The sequence below is a fragment of the Chrysemys picta genome, chromosome 22, assembly GCF_011386835.1.
Source record: "Chrysemys picta bellii isolate R12L10 chromosome 22, ASM1138683v2, whole genome shotgun sequence".
NCBI lineage: Eukaryota > Metazoa > Chordata > Testudines > Emydidae > Chrysemys > Chrysemys picta.
In genome coordinates this window covers 11,994,785-12,012,285 of record NC_088812.1, presented here as the reverse complement: position 1 = coordinate 12,012,285, position 17,501 = coordinate 11,994,785, and the positions used below count along the sequence as shown (strand labels likewise).

The window sequence follows — 17,501 nt, the reverse complement described above, 5'->3', positions numbered from 1 at the left end:
GCGTTGTGTGGTTCTGTTGTTCATCCCCCTCCAGGGCCCAGATGGAGGTGGGGATCCCTTTGCACAGCCATGGATCTCGGCGGGGGGGGGGGGATTGGGGTGTGGCGGGGGGGAAGGGGGATGAGGGGGCATGGGGGGGGTGAGTCTGTTTTTTGCAGGGGGGTCTGGGGGGAGCTTTTGTTATGTATAAATCCCGATCCTAGGCCTAGGTGGAGCTTTCTCTTCATGGGGCAGGGTCTCTCTGTGTCGCCCCCACGTTCTGCTGCATTGGGAGCCTGGGAAGAGGGGCTGACCCCTGTCCCGAAGGGGGGGGTGCAGGGGGGTATTATGGGGGGGGCTGACTCTGCTCACTCCCTTCCCCCTTCCCTCCTGCCCTTCCGAGGTGGTTGGCTGTATTCTCCCCCCTGCTTCCTGTAAACATACCGGGGGTGAGGGAACGGGGCTCCCCCCCTCCTCCGGCTGCTCCCCCCTCAATTCCTCACACTGCCCTTTACTAGGAAGTGTACGCTGGGGGGTGGTGCCCCCCAGAAACAGAGTGACCCTCGGTGCGGCCTAGGCGGCCTGCGGCTCTCCTGGGCTGAGTGCAATCTCCAGAGGATTAGCAGGGAGCCCGAGGAGATTTGCTCAAACAGAAAGTGGTGGGATTGGGGTGGGGGTGGGGGGCAGAGCTCTTGCTTAGTTCTCCCCCCTTTCCCAGGCAGCAATGGGGCTTCCCAGGCTTTTGTTCCCCAGTAGCTTCTCCCTTTGATCCCTGAGCTTCAGGGGACCAGGACCCACAGCCGTGGGTAGGCAGTTCCCACCCCTCCCCCATCACTGGCGTCAAAGACCGTGGGGCCCAGATTCTGCGCCTGTCCCCCCCAGTTAAATCCGGCTCCTGTCTGAGCTTCCCCGGTGTGGTGGATGAGAGTGTGTGTGTGTTTGGGGGGGGGCCCTTTCCCCCAGCAAATCCACAAACACTTTCTCTGTCTCTGGTCTCAGGACAGGCCGGGCTGCACCTGTTGCTCTCCCTGTATGTGCTGTTCCCCATGGGTGCTGCCTCCAGCCTCCGCCTCCCGCCGCCTCTCCTGTCGCATGGGGAAGAGAGGATACTGGGGAGGGCACGCAGTGGGAGTAATGCTGGGTCTGCCCCCCTATAAACAGACACAATGGCCGGGAGTCCCAGGGGCTGCAGTACCAGGGCTGGAACCGGGCCGTGCATTCTGCTTAATAAGGCCGGGCTCGCTGCATATTTCGCCTCCAGAGTCCGGGCTCAAAGGCAGCCCCCCGGGCCCCCCCAATCAATATAAAGGGACACCATGTGCTGCTTAAATTAATGCCAGGTTAGAACTGCTGCAGGCCAGGTTCTGAGCTGCATCGCGCTGGTGTAAAACGGGAGCAGCTCCGCTGGCATTGTTACTCCACGTTTACGCCGGCAGAGCGGGGGGTCAGAGGGAAGGGATCCCGTGTCGGGTCTGGTCAGGCTGCAGTGTTCACAATCCACCTAAACCCAGTTCTTTTGGGGGGCGCATTGAGTCTCTTTTTTGCTGACCAGATGCCCAGGCCCTTGCTCCAACCACTTGACAACACTCCGCCTGTAGGACACAGGCGTCCTGGCTCCATCCAGGGCCTTCACCGCGCTCTCAGCCCCGCTCCCTGTGTGGTTGTGTGGTTGTGTGGCTGTGCATCTCCCATGAGCCATTTTTCTGTGTAGCGAGGGGGTCCGGGGTCCCATCTCCGATTTGGTCTTTTTAGGGTGGGATGTTGCAGGGTCTAATTAAAAACAAAACACAAAAGCCCCTTGGGGTGAGGCTCAGTGGAGCAATGAAATTACGGCCCCCTGCCCTGGCCTTTGGAGCATGCACTAGAATGGGGGGGTGATGCTCTGAGGGGGGGGTCACAGGAAATCTGCCCCCGACACAATCCCTTGAAGACGTTTCAGTTTTGGCGCCAGCTTGGAGCTGCCCAAATTGTTTCTTAATCCAGAACTTGGTGGTTGTGGCAAATCCTGCAGCTTGGGAAGGAAAACGTCTCTGGGAATCTTGAGGGTGGGTTTGGGTTTGTGGCCCTTCAGTCCAGGATTCAGTGGGGGTTTGTCTCTATGGCCCTGCTTCTGCAATCGGCTCCATGAGGGCTGAGCCTTTGCCCCCCTGCCGAGCCGCTGTGGATGCAGGGATCTGCCCACAGGGATCCGCTTGTGGGATCGGGGCCCAAGGTGCTCGTGTGCACTGATTTTGCTCACTGAGACCTCGAAATCTTTTGCATCCAACAGAGAAACGGCCAGCAATGGTTCAGTTCATATTCTCCCTGCCCCTCCCCCGTGGCGCTGGGAGGTCTCGTTCTCAGCCCAGGTTTTCCGGGAAGGTCCATTGCTGACCCTGGTGGCACCAGCGAGAGGTTGGTGATGCTGGCAGGGGCGTACCCAGGCCCTGCCAGTCTCCCTGCAAGGCTCCCTCGTCCTTGTCCCGCCTCTGGTGCCATCAGTTCCATCCCACCTGGCCTTTTCTCCAGTGACTTTCTTTTAGGGGACCTCAAAGCAACCTGTGAATGCCTGGCTTGGCCCTGGGGGGCTGCATGCCCCTTGGGTCCTGCTGGGGTCAGTGGGGAGTGGAGTGGCTTGGCAGCTCGCCAGGTCATGCCTCATCTACCCATTTTCTGCAGTAGGAGGAGACTGAGGTGCTGAGAAGTGACTGGCCCAAGGTCACAATGGGAGTCAAAACGGAATCCAGGTGTTCCAGCTCCCAGCCCCACTGCTCCAGCCCCCTCCCAGAGCCGGGGAGAGAACCCAGGAGTCCTGGCTCCCACCCCTCCCCTGCTCTAACCCACCAGCCCCCACTCCCCAGAGAAATCTCCTACTCTGAACACTAGGCCATGCTGCTTCCCCCCAGACGCAGACATGGCGGCTGGAGCGTGCTAACATGGGAGCTGCTGTCTCTGACCCTCCAGCCCCATACTTTGACCTAGTTCTCATCCTCTCCTGTCCTCATGGCTGGCGATGCCTGGCGTGGGTTGGGTAAAGCTGCACTTGGCTTTCCAGGACTCCGGGGGCAAAGGCCGGGGGTGGGTGGTCAGGGCTCGTGGCCGACTCTACCAGCAGGTGCCCTGCCTCCCAAGGAAGCGCGGCTGGGGAGGTGGCACAGAACATCCCTCAGGCTCCAGCAGATAGGAGCCGTCTAGCCCAGTGCCCCATCTCTGACAGTGCCTGGGGCCAGCTGTTCCAGGGCCAGGGGGAGGTGATGTCTCCCCCCAGGTGAACTGTCCATGCAGCCAGCCCCAGCTGAGGGCTCAGTGGATCTCTGAAGCTAAGCAGGGTCAGGGCTGATCACTGCCTGGACGGGAGACGGGTGCAGAGCACCTTAGGATGTTTTTGGGGGCGTGCTCTTCCCCTTCCGCCATTGTCCCCGGGGGACTTTGCCCCAGGAAGCTCCGTCTTCAGGTGACACTTCAAACCCTGGCTGCTCGCAGGGAACAATCCCACTGCACTTAGGAGAGTCTGTGCGCCCAGGGGAAGGTCAAACAAACACTGCCCTCTGGCCTGACGCGCTCGTTAGGGACTGGGCTGGGGAGGGCAGCATCCGCCTGTGACGCTGATGGGGAAACTGAGTCACGGAGAGGCGGCAGCTTGTCCAAGATCACACAGTGGCAGGGGACGGAGCCCTGAGCGCGTCCGCGTGCCCTTGTTTTCGCTCTAGCTTTGGACTGCAGCGTGGTGGGTAAGGTGGCATCGCCTGGTGCCCCCACTGGGCCAGCTGCTTCTCAGCGAGGCCTGGCCCCCCCTGAACCCATGAGCCAGCTGGCGTCTGGGGGTGCCCACTCCTGCGGGCTGTGCTAGGAAGGAAGTTGGCGGCTACCATCCCCGGTGGCTCTAATTGAGGTCAGTCCCTGCAGATGCCACAGGCCTCGCCTGGGAACACCCTGCCCCAGATACGCTGCGCCGACCCCTTCCTGTTCCTGGGCCCACGGCCGTGGCCAGCCGGTAGAACTACATCTCCCAGGTTGCACCTGGGTGCTGGCTGCAGCTGGCCTGGTTCCGTTTGTCCTTGGGTAGCGTTGTAGGAGAGGCGGGCAGCTGGGGTTGTGGGACCAGGCAGGGGTTCGGAGTGTGGGAGGTGTGTCCGGCTGGCACACGGGTCCTGTGAAATGTGTGCTCGGAGCAAAGCATGCTGGGATCCTCCTCCTCCCCCCCACCCCCCAGTTTCTCTGGTCCTGCTTACTTTAGCACAAGCCTGGGATTTGACCAGACCTCCCCAGAACAGACCCGCCGTGGGGCGCACGCTGGTCGTTCTTGTGGTGCCGGCAGGTGCCTGTCTGACGACCCTGGTGACAGAGTCCTGCCTCCAGCTGCCCCGCCAGCCTGGCCCTGCAGAGCCACCCTGGGGTGGGAGAGGAGCTTCCTCTCCGTATCCCAGCTGCTGATGCACAGGGCTGGTTCTGATTTGGGGGGATTATGTGATGAGCCCAGTGGTGGTGCCCATGCACATGCGGGGGTGTCTCTGGGCATTGTCTGGCGCTGAGCAGGCGAGTGAAGGGTCGGGAGCGGGTTTGTGGCAGGGAAGCCTGCCCTGGCTGCACCCGCTCTAGCTAAGCAGAGAGCTGCAGACTCCAGGCCTGTGGGGCTGGCACTGCCCCAGACAGGCCTTGGGGTTTGCAGGTGGTTGGGAGCTGACCCCTGTGGGGTGGGGACAGGGAGAGGGATTGGCTAGAGAGTTCCTGGCCTGCTGGGGCTGTGGGGCTGGTTTCTGTGACATGGGCCCTTGCCTGCAGGGAGCTGGCCGAGACCTACCCCACTCGAGCGGCCGTCTGGTGGGAGTGATGCCTGCGGCCGCTCCTCAGGCCTGGGACAGTGACCCAGAGGCGAGTGGCTCGGTCTCGCGGTGCGGGGTCTGTGCCAGCGGCCGAGGGTCTGGCGTGCCAATGGGAGGAGGGCTGGGGGCGGATGAAGGGCACGGGGGGCGAGGGCATGGCCGGTGTTAATGAGCTGACGTGTCCCCTCCTCCCCGCCGCAGGTCTCTCTGGGAGGGACGGCAGGAGACGGGATGGATGATCGGAAACCGCCCAGCCAGGCCAAAGACTGTGAGGTGCCAGGTGAGTCCGGGGCGGGGGGTGGAGCCAGATGGGGCATTGCTGGGGGCACCCATTGCAGCTCTGCCGGTGCTGTCTGGCCTGGAGGCTGGTGGCTGCCCTGAGCCGTTGCCAAGGGCTGCAGCGTGGCACGGCACAGGGGTACGGCCCATGCCTGGTGAGATGGGGCCACACGTCCCCATCCTCCATCCCACAGAAACAGCCAAATTGGCCACGTTTTACCTGGAGTTTTGGGGCATTGTTACATGGGAATTGCCAGCTCCTATGCGTCCCCCGCTTACCTGAAACTCCTTCCCCTAAAGAGTGGGGTTGAGAGGTTAGAGCTGGGGGGCTGGGAGCCAGGACTCCTGGGTTCTTTCCCCAGCTGTATTGTTTGATCGTGAGCTAGTGCCTCAGTTTCCCCATCAGAGCAATGGGTCTGAAACTGGCCCAGCCCAGTAACCAGGGAGCAGCGGTGAGCCGTGGGCGAAGGGCCTGGAGGGGGCCGATGGATGAATGATCCACGCCATGCTGGGGATGTGACTGGTGAGGCAGGTGATTCACTAGGCGTTGCACTGTCCTGTTAGAGCCCCGTGGTGCATCCTGGGGAGCTGCCCGGGCTAAGGTGGGGCTGACACGCAGCCGCCCGGTGCAGAGGGATCCCCCAGTGGGACGGCCTGTGCTGGGTGAGGGGGATGCACTTGGTGCCCTGAAAGTAGAAGGGCCGTGCTGAGCGGTGGCAGGGGCTGTGCCTGTGGGGGCGTCGGGTGGTGGGGAGGGGGGAGATTGGTGTAACAGTGGGGGGGCACCTCTGCTGCTGGGATCCTGACGGGGCAGCTCCCCTGTTGCAGCCGACGGGGGTGCATCTTTGGAAGAGCGGGGTGGCGTGGAAGGAGACCCCCTGAAGCCGCCGGAAGGGGCCCCCACTGCCCAGGAGCCGGAAGCCAAGGAGCCGCCCCAGGCCTGCAGGTGAGCGTTGGGGGATGGGACACCTGCGACACTGGGTGTGGGGGGGAAGGGGAGCAGAGCCAGGAGTTGGGTGCTGTGATTTAGGGCAGGGAGCAGACGAGGGGAGTGGGTCCGTCCCACCTGAATGATGCCCCTGATCCCCTGTCTTGTAGGGAAGCCAAATGGAGCTGCCCGATCGGTGCTGGGACCCAAAAGCCCAGGGGGATGCCGGGATGCCCTCTGCCCCCCAGGGACGGGAAGGAGACATGGGTGCAGGAGAACATTGGAGGGGTCGTGACTGGAGGGGGGGAGGGGAATGTGTTTCTGGGGGCCCCCCACCCTGCCCCCACTGACTCTGCTCTCGTCTCCGCCCCCAGCGCCCTGCCCAGGCGTTGCGCCCTCTGCAACTGCGGCGAGTGGCGCCTGCATGGGCAGGGGAAGCTCCAGCGTTTCGAGCCGGCGCCCGACTGGACTGAGCGTCTCTCCGGGCTGCCGGCCGGGAGGGGCCCTGGCGAGAGTCTGGCCCCTGGGGACGACCTGTCCCTGATCGGCTTCGCGGAGGGGGTGTCGCCAGGAGAGCTCTTCGAGCCAACAGGTAAGCAGCATGGGGCGAGCGTCTTCCTTCCGCAAGGTCTGCTGGTGCCACTGCTGCCCCTGCACCCTGTTGCCCCAGCCCTAGGCTCCCCACCCCCAGCTGTACTGGTGCCCCCTGCTGCCCCTGCCACCCCAGCCTCTCACACCCCCTCGTTCTGCCAGTGCCCCCCCGCCCAGGGACACAAGCGCAAAGGCTGCTGTGGAGCTCGGGTGTCTCCTTCCTTTTCAGGCGCTTTGTGCCCCCTCCGTGGGGTCCCGAGATGTCTCTGTGGAGGGCTCCCCACTCACTGGCAGAGTTCTGGAGAAGGATGGGGGGGCTCCTCCCCCGACCCTCCCCCCCTTAACACCTTGCCTCCCCTCGCAGGGCACTGCTGGGCCCACCACTGGTGTGCTGCCTGGTCGGCGGGGGTGCAGCGGCAGGCCGGAGCCGGGCTGAGCGACGTGGACAAAGCTGTTTTCTCAGGGATCTCGCAGGTGAGGGGGTGGGGGGCGAGCAAATGGGAAGGGGAAGGAGGGCCTGTGGGCCCCCGGCATTGGGGCGGCTGTGGTGGGGGTAGGCGACCCATTGGGCTGCGCTCATGTGGGGTGTCTGGCTAATCAGAGTGGAGCCAGTGTTTGCCCCTCCGGAGGGGAGAGCTCTGAGGAAGGGACGGAGTGGGGGAACGGGACATTCCCCTTTGCCAGCGCAGGGGTCCCGATGCTGCCACAGGCACTGCCCCCATAAGAGGTGTAAAAGTGAGGCCCTGCCCCTGGGGCTCTCAACACGAACCCTGGCCTCCTGGGCAAACACCAAAGGGGTGTTTGCATTTACCTCCCTGATTTCCCACCCACAGGCTGCGCCCCGCTAAGGGCTTCTCCTTCACTTCCTGTCCTAAACTGCCAGGCTGTTAATCAGGTGCCCTGCTTCCCTCTGGGGGTGTCTGCGTATCTGTGCTGCGTGAGCGATCACTGTGCGAGCAGCTGCTCTGTCCCACCCCAGAGGTGGCTGCATCTCAGCCCCAGATGAGGGATCCTTGCCTCATGTTGCTTCATAGCGCTAAGCAGCTGCCGCACCTCACCCCAGAGGTGGCCGCATGTGGGGGCTGGTGGGCTCTTGGGGATTGCCCCGGCGGAGCCAAGCTGCGGCAGCGTCCATCCATCCGCATCTCTAACCCGGGCTGGGGTCCCTGCTGCTTTCAGAAATGTGAACACTGTCAGAGGATGGGTGCTACCATTCAGTGCCACTCGGAGGGGTGTGTGCGGCACTACCACTTCCCGTGCGCGGCGGCCAGCGGCTCCTTCCAGTCCATGAAAACCCTCCGGCTCCTGTGCCCGGAGCACGTGACCGAGGCAGTGCAGATGGGTAGGTGCCGCCCCGTGAAGAAGGGCAGGGACAGGGGCTGCTTGGGGGCACCTCTGCCACTGGGTTGGTGGAGTTTTGGAGGGGATAATGGGAGGCTTAAGGAGCTGGAGGAGTGGGGTCTAGTGGTTAGAGCAGGGGGCTGGGAGCCAGGACTCAGATAGGGGAATGGTGTCTAGTGGTTAGAGTGGGTGGGAAGGGGCTGGGAGCCAGGACTTCTGGGTTCTCTTCCTGGATCTGTCACTGCTGTGATGGATGTCGGTGAGGTGGTGTGAGATCCTTGAGGGGGAGGGTGTGTTGTGGGGGGGCTGAGGATGCTGCTAGCCAGGGGGAAGCCCTAGAGGGTGGGCAGGGTCTATGGCACAGGGCTTTGAGGGGAGAGGGAGAGGCTGGGCATCCCGGGCAGTGTGGGTGCAGGAGGGTTTGTTTCCCTGACTCCCTGCCCCCCACGCCCAGAGGACTCGCGATGCATGGTTTGCGACGGGCCGGGGGACCTGCGCGACCTGCTCTTCTGCACCAGCTGTGGGCTGCACTACCACGGCACCTGCCTGGACGTCCCCGTCACGCCACGCAAGCGCTCTGGCTGGCAGTGTCCCGAGTGCAAAGTCTGCCAAACATGCAGGTAGGTGGCAAAACCCCGGGTACGGGCCCTGTGTGACCCGCACCAGCCTTCCTGGTCTGGGGAGGGTGGGCTGGGAGCCAGGACTCCTGGGTTCTATCCCCAGCTCTTTGAGAGGAGTGGGGTGTAGTGGGTTACAGCAAGGACAGGGCCTGGGAGCCAGGACTCCTGGGTTCTATGCCCAGCTCGGGGAGGGGAGTCTAGTGGGTTAGAGGCGGGGGGCTGGGAGTCCGGACTCCTGGGTTCTATCCTCAGCGTTGCTCTCTCCAGAGAGCTGTGAGGGGCCTGGGGCTTGTCTGACAGCAGCGTCTTCCCTGCAGACAGCCCGGCGCGGACTCCATGATGCTGGTGTGCGAGGCCTGTGACAAGGGCTACCACACGTTCTGCTTGAAGCCGGCCATTGAGAGCCTTCCCACGGACTCCTGGAAGTGCAAGGTGGGCTCCACACCTGCATCGCCTGCAGGGGGCGCCCCGGGGAGGCTGGGCCCGGCCGACGGCCAGGGTGGCATCTGCTCCGGGGCCCTGGCAGCTCGTCCCACGGAGCTGGCCCTGCTTTGCTTCACCTGATGCCAGCGCCCCCGGGGGAGGGACCAGGACCCCCAGGCCCACCTCCCCCATAATCCAAGGGGAGGAAATCCCTGCACAGCACCGACCCTGAGCCAGCCAGTCCCCCACTCCTGCCCTGGGGCCTGGTCAGAGCGGGTGCCACCCAGAGGGGAAATGCCCCATTCCCCACCCCACTGAGCCAGCCAGCCCTGACCCCTGCCTTGGGGTCAGATCAGATCCACTGCCCCCTAGAGGGGGAAGGCCCCGTGTCCCATTCTCTGCCCCCCTGACTGTCTGTCTCCCTGCAGAACTGCCGGGTGTGCTCTGACTGTGGGTCACGGCCAGCGGCGCTCGACCCCGGGTGCCACTGGTATGAGAACTACTCGGTGTGTGAAGGGTGTCAGCGGCACCGGAACGCGGCGGGAGGCACCGATGCCGCGCGGCGCTGCCAGAGCTGCCAGAAGTGAGTTGCAAAGGGGGTCCCCTTGGAAGTGCGTGGGGGTCCTGCAGGGGGGCAGGAGGGTCTGGGCCTGGCTGTGCTGGATAGCCCTCCCCGCCCCCCCAGTTATAAGCTGCTCAGCCCAGTGCAGCAGGTGCCAGGGGAGGGGCCGTGGGCACCTCCGGGTGGGTGGTTTTGGGTCCAGAGTGTGTTCTAGCTGCAGCCCCAGTGTGGGGACCCGGGGAGGGGGGAGGATCCTCACAGCATCTCTGGCCGGCCGGATGGGTCAGGGGCTCTCAGACAGTCCTTATGTGGCTCATCCCCCCAGGCCCTTGCCCCCGGATGGCAGCGACATGGCAGGGGGTTCCACCTGCCTGGCGTGTCAAGGGCAGCAGAAGCACCCGCAGCCGGATGGGGCCGTGCCCCAGGAAGAGATGCCCGCGGAGTGTGAAGCCAAACCACTAGGTGAGCGCATGCCCCACCCCACGCCGGCCCCACAGCACTGGGGGGGCCCTGGCTACTTGGTGCCACAAGTTTCCATCAGCCTCTTCACCACAGCTGGGAGGAAGGGCCCTGGCTTCTATTCCCAGCTCCAGCACTGACCTGCTGCGGGACCTTGGGCCCGTCCCTCCCCCTGTGCCTCAGTTTCTCCCCTTCTTTAAGCCAGCGGTCGTATTTGCTTCTGTCTGGGTGGCCCTGCAGAGAGGCTGGAGCTTGGGAGAGCCCAGGGAACGTGGGGCAAGTGGGGTGTTTGCGTGTCCCCCAGGCTGCGCCCCCATCCCTGAGGGAGGGGGTGGGAGCCCAGGCAGAGCCCAGTGGCCCTGCGCTGCCTGCCAGGAGGCACTAGGTGGCGCTGCTTGGCCTGCGGGTGCTGGGCGCTGCATTTGGGGAGTGGGCGAGGTGGGGTCTCCCCCTCCTGCCCGCCCACAACCAGCTGTCCTGTCCCCCAGGTCCCGCTCCAGAGGAGGAGGAGCCGGAGGAGGCGCCAGGCCCGGCAGCACCTGCCAAGGACGAGGCGACAGAGCCGATACCCCCCGAGACGGCCCCTGAACCCCCAGCCCCCCCAGGTGAGGGGGTGCCCCATGAACCCCCCTGGGGGTGGGTCTGCGAGCTCTGCCATTCTGGGAGATGGGCCCTCTGCTTGGGAGGCTCCGAGCCGACCAATGAAGTAGGGCGCTGTTAACCCTCTGGGGGCTGGGGGCTCTGCACCCCCACGAGAGTGACCGTCGCCCTTGATTCTCTCCCCAGACCCCCCCGTTGCCACGTCGCCCGCCTGCCCCGAGGAGCGGCCACCGGATGCCAAAGAGGAACCGGCCCCCGAGCAGCCAGCGGGGCCCCCTGCCATCACTGCGGCCCTGCTGGAGCCTGCGGGCAGCCCCCAGCCCCCCATGGAAAAGGCGCCTGCTGCCGCCTCCCCACCCCGGACAGAGACGCCCCCCGCAGCCCCCCTGCCGGGCTCCCCTGCTCCCCAGCTGGGCCCCTCGCAGCCCAGGGAAGCGATGGAGTGTGGGGAGGAGGAGGGGATGGACACGGCAGGGGGCGAGGCGGGGTCCCTGGCCAGCCCTGCGGAGGATGGCGCCCAGCCCACCCCAGCTGTGGCCCTGGGGCCGTTCCCAGGCTTGGCGGGGGAGGAAGAGGAGGAGACTGCTGCCGGGCTGGAGCAGGCAGGGGCCGGGGGGAGGGGCTCTCCCCCACTGAGTGAGGACGGGCTGGAGGAGAGCCGGGGCCGGGGGGACCCTGAGTCCAGCCAGACCCCGGTCAGCTTCACCAGCGAGCCTAAGGGGTCCCCCATGCTGCTGGAGCCCGAGGAGCTGGGCCCAGCCACCCCGATGGAGGTGTATGGGACGGGCGGGAAGCTGCTGGAGCGTGGGGAGGAAGTGGGCCCCGAGCCCCCCATCCTGCGGCCCCGTCCCACCCTCATCAAGTCAGACATCGTCAACGAGATCTCCAACCTGAGCCAGGGCGACACCAGGAGCAGCTTCCCCGGCTCGGAGCCCCTGCTGGGCTCTCCGGACCCCGAGGGCGGGGGCTCGCTCTCCATGGAGCTGGGCATGACCTCCACTGACAGCCTGCAGAAGGACGACGCCGGCTCCCTGCCCCACTGCACCGACTCGCTGGCCGAGACGGACGACTCGCTGCTCTTCGAGCCAGGCGCTGGGGCCAAGGGCGAGGGGGAGAAGGGGCGTCGGCGCAGCTCGCCGGGGCGCTCCCGCGTCAAACAGGTAAGGGGGGACTGGGGCACGGGCAGGCAAGGGGGGGCGTGGGAACAGGGCGTGGCGGGGGCACCAGGATGGGGGCTCTCTCGCTGTCCCTGCTGGGATCGGGCCTGGCTCTGGGCAACCCTTCACCACAAGCTGTGCGCCACCCCCTGCCAAGCTGAGTCAGGCTGTTCCCTGCACCCCCCCCCCAGCTGTCAGTGCCATCCCCTGCTGGCCGTTTTGCTGAGGTGCCGGGTGGAGACAAGGGGGAAGAGGGGTAGCCCCTTTGGGTCCCGGCCCGCCCACGAGTCCCGGGGGCTGTGCCATCTCCTGGTGCCCCTGGAGTGGGCAGGGGGCCGTTCCGGCTGGAGCAGGTCCCCTGGCTCTGGGAAGCCTGGGTGTTGCTGTAACCCCCCCCCTCCCCTCGGCCCTAGGGTCGCAGCAGCAGCTTCCCGGGGAGGAGGCGCCCCCGAGGCGGGACCCAGGGGGGCCGGGGCCGGGGCCGAGCTCGGCTGAAGTCGACCACCTCGTCCATTGAGACCCTCGCGGTAAGGCTGGGCTGGGGGGGGGTTCTGCGTCCCTGCGTTGCCTCCCCCCCCGGCCCTTGGAAGCGGCTGCTGTGGGTCCCCTGGCTCCCCAGGGTGGGATCTGTGGGGGGCCCAGGCCACTACCGGTATCTGGAGCATTGGGGTTGGTGAGTGACTCCTAGGAGCCTTGTACTGATGGGCTCTGACCCCCCAACCTCCAGTGGCTCAAACCAGAATTGGTAGCATCTCTCCATTGGGCAGTTGGTGGAATTGGTGGGTATGGGGGGCCCTCTCCCCTCTAGGGGGTGCCGGCTCAGATCCCAGGCCGGGAAGACTGGCTGGCTTGGGGGGGACATGCCTCCAGGGGGCTCTGGGTTTGATGAGCTCTAGGGTGGGGAGAGAGGGAGGACAGGGGCTTTCCCCTCGTGGGCTGCGGGGTGCTGCGTCACATCCTTCTCCCCCAGTGTCTAAGCCAGGCCCCTCCCCAGCCTTGCAGGGGGAACCTGGTGCTTCCATCTCTGGCTCAGCTGGCCGGATTGGCACTGAGCATTGCCCTGGGGTGCCCGGCTTGGTGTGGGGGTCCGTGCCTGCTCCGTCGGTGACGTGTTCGCCCTGTCTCGCCCGCTCCCCCAGCTAGCGGATATCGACAGCTCCCCCAGCAAGGAGGATGACGAGGAGGAGGATGACACCATGCAGAACACCGTGGTGCTTTTCTCCAACACGGACAAGTTCGTCCTCATGCAGGTGGGGGAGCAGATGGGCCTCACGGGGAAGGAGGGGGGTTCTGGGGAGCAGAAGAGCCGGGTTCAGGGCTCGGCCCGGGGGGGGGGAGGAGCGGGGGAGCCGGGTTCAGGGCTCGGCCTGGGCGGGGAGGAGCAGGGGAGCCGGGTTCTGGGCTCGGCCGGGGGACTCTGTGTCTCTGCCCAGCCTCCCGACATCTGTCTCTCCCCGACAGGACATGTGCGTGGTGTGCGGCAGCTTCGGGCGCGGGGCGGAGGGGCACTTGCTGGCCTGTTCCCAGTGCTCCCAGTGCTACCACCCCTACTGCGTCAACAGCAAGGTAAGGCGGAGTGGGAGGCACTGGATCCCCCAAGCCGCAGTCTGGGCCCCCTGCCCTGGTGCACCTTTGGGAGCAGCTTTCCCCCTGCACCCGGGTTCTCCCGTCAGCTGCCATTTCACATGGGCCCCAGTGCTGCTGGGCCCCTTCCAGCTTGGGGCTGGGGGCCCTAGGGCAGGTCCCGTAGGCTGCGTGCCTGGGCCTTGGACACGCCTTCCTCTCTGCCCCAGCAGAAGTGCTCTGAGCTGGGTCTGGTGTCCTGGGCAGGGGTGTGACCTCTGTGCCCATTGATCCTCCCCCTCCCGGTGCCAGCCCTGTGGGGGGCGGGGTTCCCCTCCTGGTGCCAGCCCTGCGGGGGGCGGGGCTCCCCTGCCTGCTCCCTCACCGTGCCAGCCCCGCTGTGCTCCCCAGATCACCAAGGTGATGCTGCTGAAGGGCTGGCGCTGCGTGGAGTGCATCGTCTGCGAGGTGTGCGGAAAGGCCTCGGACCCCTCGCGCCTGTTGCTTTGCGACGACTGCGACATCAGCTACCACACCTACTGCCTGGACCCGCCGCTGCACACCGTGCCCAAGGGCGGCTGGAAGTGCAAGTGGTGAGTGCCGGAGCCGGGGCCCCGACCCAGCTGAGCGAGGGGGGGAGCCTGTTGGGCAGCAGCGATGCCGTGGGGCTTGCCAAGGGTGGGGGGAGCCTCTTCTGACCCCCGACTTGATCCATCTCTCTCTGCATGCAGTGGGGCCTGAGGTGGGCGTGCAGTGCGGCATGAGATGGGGGGGGATGAGGGGGAGGCGGGCAGGCCGGCGGGGATGCAGTGCGGCATGAGATGGGCAGTGGCTGGGGGGCTCTCGGGGAGGGGGGGGAAGGGAAGGAAGGGGCAGGCCGGCGGGGGAGTGCAGTGCGTGGGGGGCTGTCAGAGGCATGGGCCAGGGGGCATGGAGGGGATGAAGTGGTGCTGCCGCTGACCCGTCTCTCTGGTAGGTGCGTGTGCTGCGTGCAGTGCGGGGCGGGTTCCCCTGGATTCCACTGTGAGTGGCAGAACAACTACACGCACTGCGCCCCCTGCGCCAGCCTTGTCACCTGCCCCGTCTGCCGGGTGAAGTACGTGGAGGACGACCTGCTCATCCAGTGCAGGCACTGCGACCGGTGAGGCCCAGCCCCCTTTCTGCCTGGGGGAGGTGTGTGTGTGTGGGAGGGAGCTAGCCATGGGGCTGCACACGGCTGCCATGGCATCTCCCAGGGGGTCTGGCATCCCAGCCGGTGTTTGCCCCCCGGAGCCCGCGCCAAGCCCCCTTGCTTCATGCAGTCTGGGCCTAAACACTGGCTGGTCCCTGGATCTGGGAGCAGCCTCTGGGAATTCTGGGACAGCTCCCAGTGAAATATGCAAATGAACAACACAGCCCTCCTAATCCCTGCTCCTTGGGCTGTTGGGTTCGATCTAATCCGCACTGGCACACACCTTCGCTGCTCCATAGGCCACCCATGGCACCATTAAGTTTCAGAGTCAACAGCCTTTGTGAGGAGTCAGGTCAGTTCATGCCTCCAGGAGCTATTGTTTCAGGCTCTCTGCAGACTCTTGGGTGGGTCATTTGGGTTTTTTTTGGAAAGGTCTCTGGAAATGTTAGGGTCAGAAAGGTGTGTAAGATCTGGAGCAGGGTTCTGCCTCGGGGGGACACATGGGGCTGTGCTTGGGGCCCTGACCTTGCCGTAGGGGGGTCCAGCCGAGACACCAGAGTTGCTAGTCCCTGAAGAGCTCCCTGTTTGGGGCTGGGGCCTCCCGACAGAGTGATGTCCCAAGGACAGGGCGCTGGGAGGCTTCCCTGGGGCGCTCGGGGTTAATGTGGGGGTGCCTCCGGGAGCAGCGGAGCTCTGACGTCCTGGCCCAGTCCAGCGGATCCGACTTCCTGCATCGAAGGGAATTCCTGAGCCAAGCGCCTGTCCCCACGGGGAGGATCCGGGCCCCGTCCCTTACCCATCCCTGTCCCCCCAGGTGGCTCCATGCTGTGTGCAACAATCTCTTCACGGAGGAGGAGGTGGAACAGGCAGCAGACGAGGGCTTCGACTGCAGCTCCTGCCAGCCCTACGTGGTCAAGCCAGTCGGTAGGTCCCTGCGCCGGGAGGCAGGTGCTGGGGGGGGGGGGGGGCCTGAGGGACTGGGTGGGGGGAGTGGGCCAGGGAGCCATGGGGACTCACCGCTGTGTGTTTTCCTCCCCAGTTCCAGTCGCCCCCCCAGAGATTATCCCAGTGAAGATCAAGGAGCCGGGTAAGCACGTGGGGAAGGGGACCCGCTCTCCAGCCTGTGTGATCGAGCTGCACTCACTGCCCCACTGGGGGGTTCCAGCACGTGCCCCGTGCCCTGTCCCCTCGAAGGGCCCCTGGCTGAACCGGGCCCTCAGCCCGGGGGGCACAGGAGGGTCTGTCCCTCTCCCAGCTGGAAGGCAGAAGCTGCCATGGAAGGGCTGAGCCCTGCCAGGGCTGTGTTACCTTCTTCCCAGGGAGGGGTGTGCTGCAGAGGCCAGGACTCCTGGGTTCCGTTCCCGGCTCAGGGCGAAGAGTGGGGTCTAGCGGTTAGGGCTGGGACCCAGGACTCCTGGGTTCCGTTCCCGGCTCAGGGAGAAGAGTGGGGTCTAGCGGTTAGGGCTGGGAGCCAGGACTCCTGGGTTCCGTTCCCGGCTCAGGGAGAAGAGTGGGGTCTAGCGGTTAGGGCTGGGAGCCAGGACTCCTGGGTTCCGTTCCCGGCTCAGGGAGAAGAGTGGGGTGTAGCGGTTAGGGCTGGGAGCCAGGACTCCTGGGTTCCGTTCCCGGCTCAGGGAGAAGAGTGGGGTCTAGCGGTTAGGGCTGGAGCCAGGCCTCCTGGGTTCCGTTCCCGGCTCGTGGGAGTGTTGTGGAATCCAGTAGATGGAGCAGGGGGACAAGGAGTCTCTTGCCTTGAAGAGCTCACAGTCTGAACGGGCGAGACGAAGGGCACAGAGAGGCACAGGGACTGGCCTGAGGTCTCCCAGTGGGTCAGTGCAGAGCCGGGAATAGAACCCAGGCATCCTGACTCCTGGTCCAGCACCCTGGCGACTAGGCCAGCCTGGAGAGTGTGCGCTCCTAACTCTGGCCCTGCCTCCTTCCCCCCGCAGAGCCCCAGTATTTCCGCTTCGAAGGCGTGTGGCTGACGGAGACGGGCATGGCCGTGCTGCGCAACCTGTCCATGTCCCCCCTGCACAAGCGCAGGCAGCGCAAGACCCGTCTCGGCACCCTGAATGGGGAGGGGGGCCTGGAGGGGGGCGACCCCCTGGGCACGGACGAGAAGAAGGACGGGGATCTGGATGGGGACGACCTGCTGAAGGGTGAAGGTGCGCTCCCCTCACGTGGCCCCCGCTCCCCACCGCCGGCTGGCGCGGTACGCGGGTGTGCTGGTGCCTGCTCCCTGACTGTGCTCGGAGAGGGGCCAGGCCGCCTGGGTTCGTTGCCAGGCCTGGTCAGCACCCAGGAACCCACCGAACCGAGAGCTCTTGCAGTGCCTGGGACGGCAGGTCTCTGCTCGGTGGCTGAGGGCGTTGGCGCTGTGATGGGTGGGCCCTACGCTGTGTCCAGAGGAGCTGGGAGCCTCTAGTGCTGGGGGGCATGTGTGCTGGGGGGGGGGGGTGCAGGTGTGAGAGGGAGGGAAGAACTGCGTGGGGTGGGGTGGGGGGAAGCTGTTGCTGGGCCCAGCTGGATGGCTGCTGGCTTTCAGGGGCCCACGGCTGGTGGGGGGAAGGATGCACCAGAGAGAGGAGTACCCGGGGGGCCCCCTCTCTCACTGATGGGCTGAACCGGCTCCTCCAGGGGCAGTGTCATGGGGAGAAGGGGCGCAGCTTGGCTAGCGATGTGTGGGGCTGGGTGTAGGAGGGGGTGGGAGGTTCAGGGAGTCTGGATCATCCGTTGACTTTCCCTCCGCCGCAGTGGGGCTGGGGGGCATGGGGGGAGTCCTGCTCTAACGTCTCGTCCCCTCCCCTCCCGTGCACAGTGGGCGTGGAGCACATGGAGTGTGAGATCAAGCTGGAAGCTGCGGCCAGCCCCGACCGGGACGGAGGGGCCGACGTGGACTCGGGGAAGGGGCTGGAGGATTCGGAGGAGTGCAAGAAGAGGAAGCGGAAGCCCTACCGCCCAGGTGAGTGCTCCTGCGCTGATCCATGGCTGGGGATGGCTAATCGGCTGGGCTCTTCCGAGCCTCG

The 17,501-nt window shown here is 65.5% G+C and overlaps 1 protein-coding gene across 8 annotated transcripts in view; it reads left to right on the top strand.

Annotated features, from left to right (window-relative positions):
• Window positions 1-17,501, top strand: part of KMT2D (lysine methyltransferase 2D) — a 45,333-nt gene that overhangs the window by 365 nt on the left and 27,467 nt on the right. For 6 of the 8 annotated variants that reach the window (XM_065575846.1, XM_065575845.1, XM_065575848.1 and 3 more), the window contains exons 2-21: window positions 4,983-5,061; window positions 5,889-6,006; window positions 6,363-6,580; window positions 6,944-7,053; window positions 7,759-7,921; window positions 8,375-8,540; window positions 8,858-8,972; window positions 9,392-9,546; window positions 9,851-9,987; window positions 10,473-10,589; window positions 10,771-11,744; window positions 12,155-12,268; window positions 12,881-12,991; window positions 13,203-13,307; window positions 13,716-13,897; window positions 14,281-14,445; window positions 15,290-15,399; window positions 15,515-15,562; window positions 16,425-16,640; window positions 17,294-17,437. In XM_065575846.1, coding sequence (XP_065431918.1) covers window positions 5,013-5,061; window positions 5,889-6,006; window positions 6,363-6,580; window positions 6,944-7,053; window positions 7,759-7,921; window positions 8,375-8,540; window positions 8,858-8,972; window positions 9,392-9,546; window positions 9,851-9,987; window positions 10,473-10,589; window positions 10,771-11,744; window positions 12,155-12,268; window positions 12,881-12,991; window positions 13,203-13,307; window positions 13,716-13,897; window positions 14,281-14,445; window positions 15,290-15,399; window positions 15,515-15,562; window positions 16,425-16,640; window positions 17,294-17,437 — 3,517 coding nt within the window. In that variant the 5' untranslated portion in view covers window positions 4,983-5,012. The remainder of the gene's footprint in view (window positions 1-4,982; window positions 5,062-5,888; window positions 6,007-6,362; window positions 6,581-6,943; window positions 7,054-7,758; window positions 7,922-8,374; window positions 8,541-8,857; window positions 8,973-9,391; window positions 9,547-9,850; window positions 9,988-10,472; window positions 10,590-10,770; window positions 11,745-12,154; window positions 12,269-12,880; window positions 12,992-13,202; window positions 13,308-13,715; window positions 13,898-14,280; window positions 14,446-15,289; window positions 15,400-15,514; window positions 15,563-16,424; window positions 16,641-17,293; window positions 17,438-17,501) is intronic. The other 2 variants (XM_065575850.1, XM_065575849.1) reach the window with 2 other exon arrangements.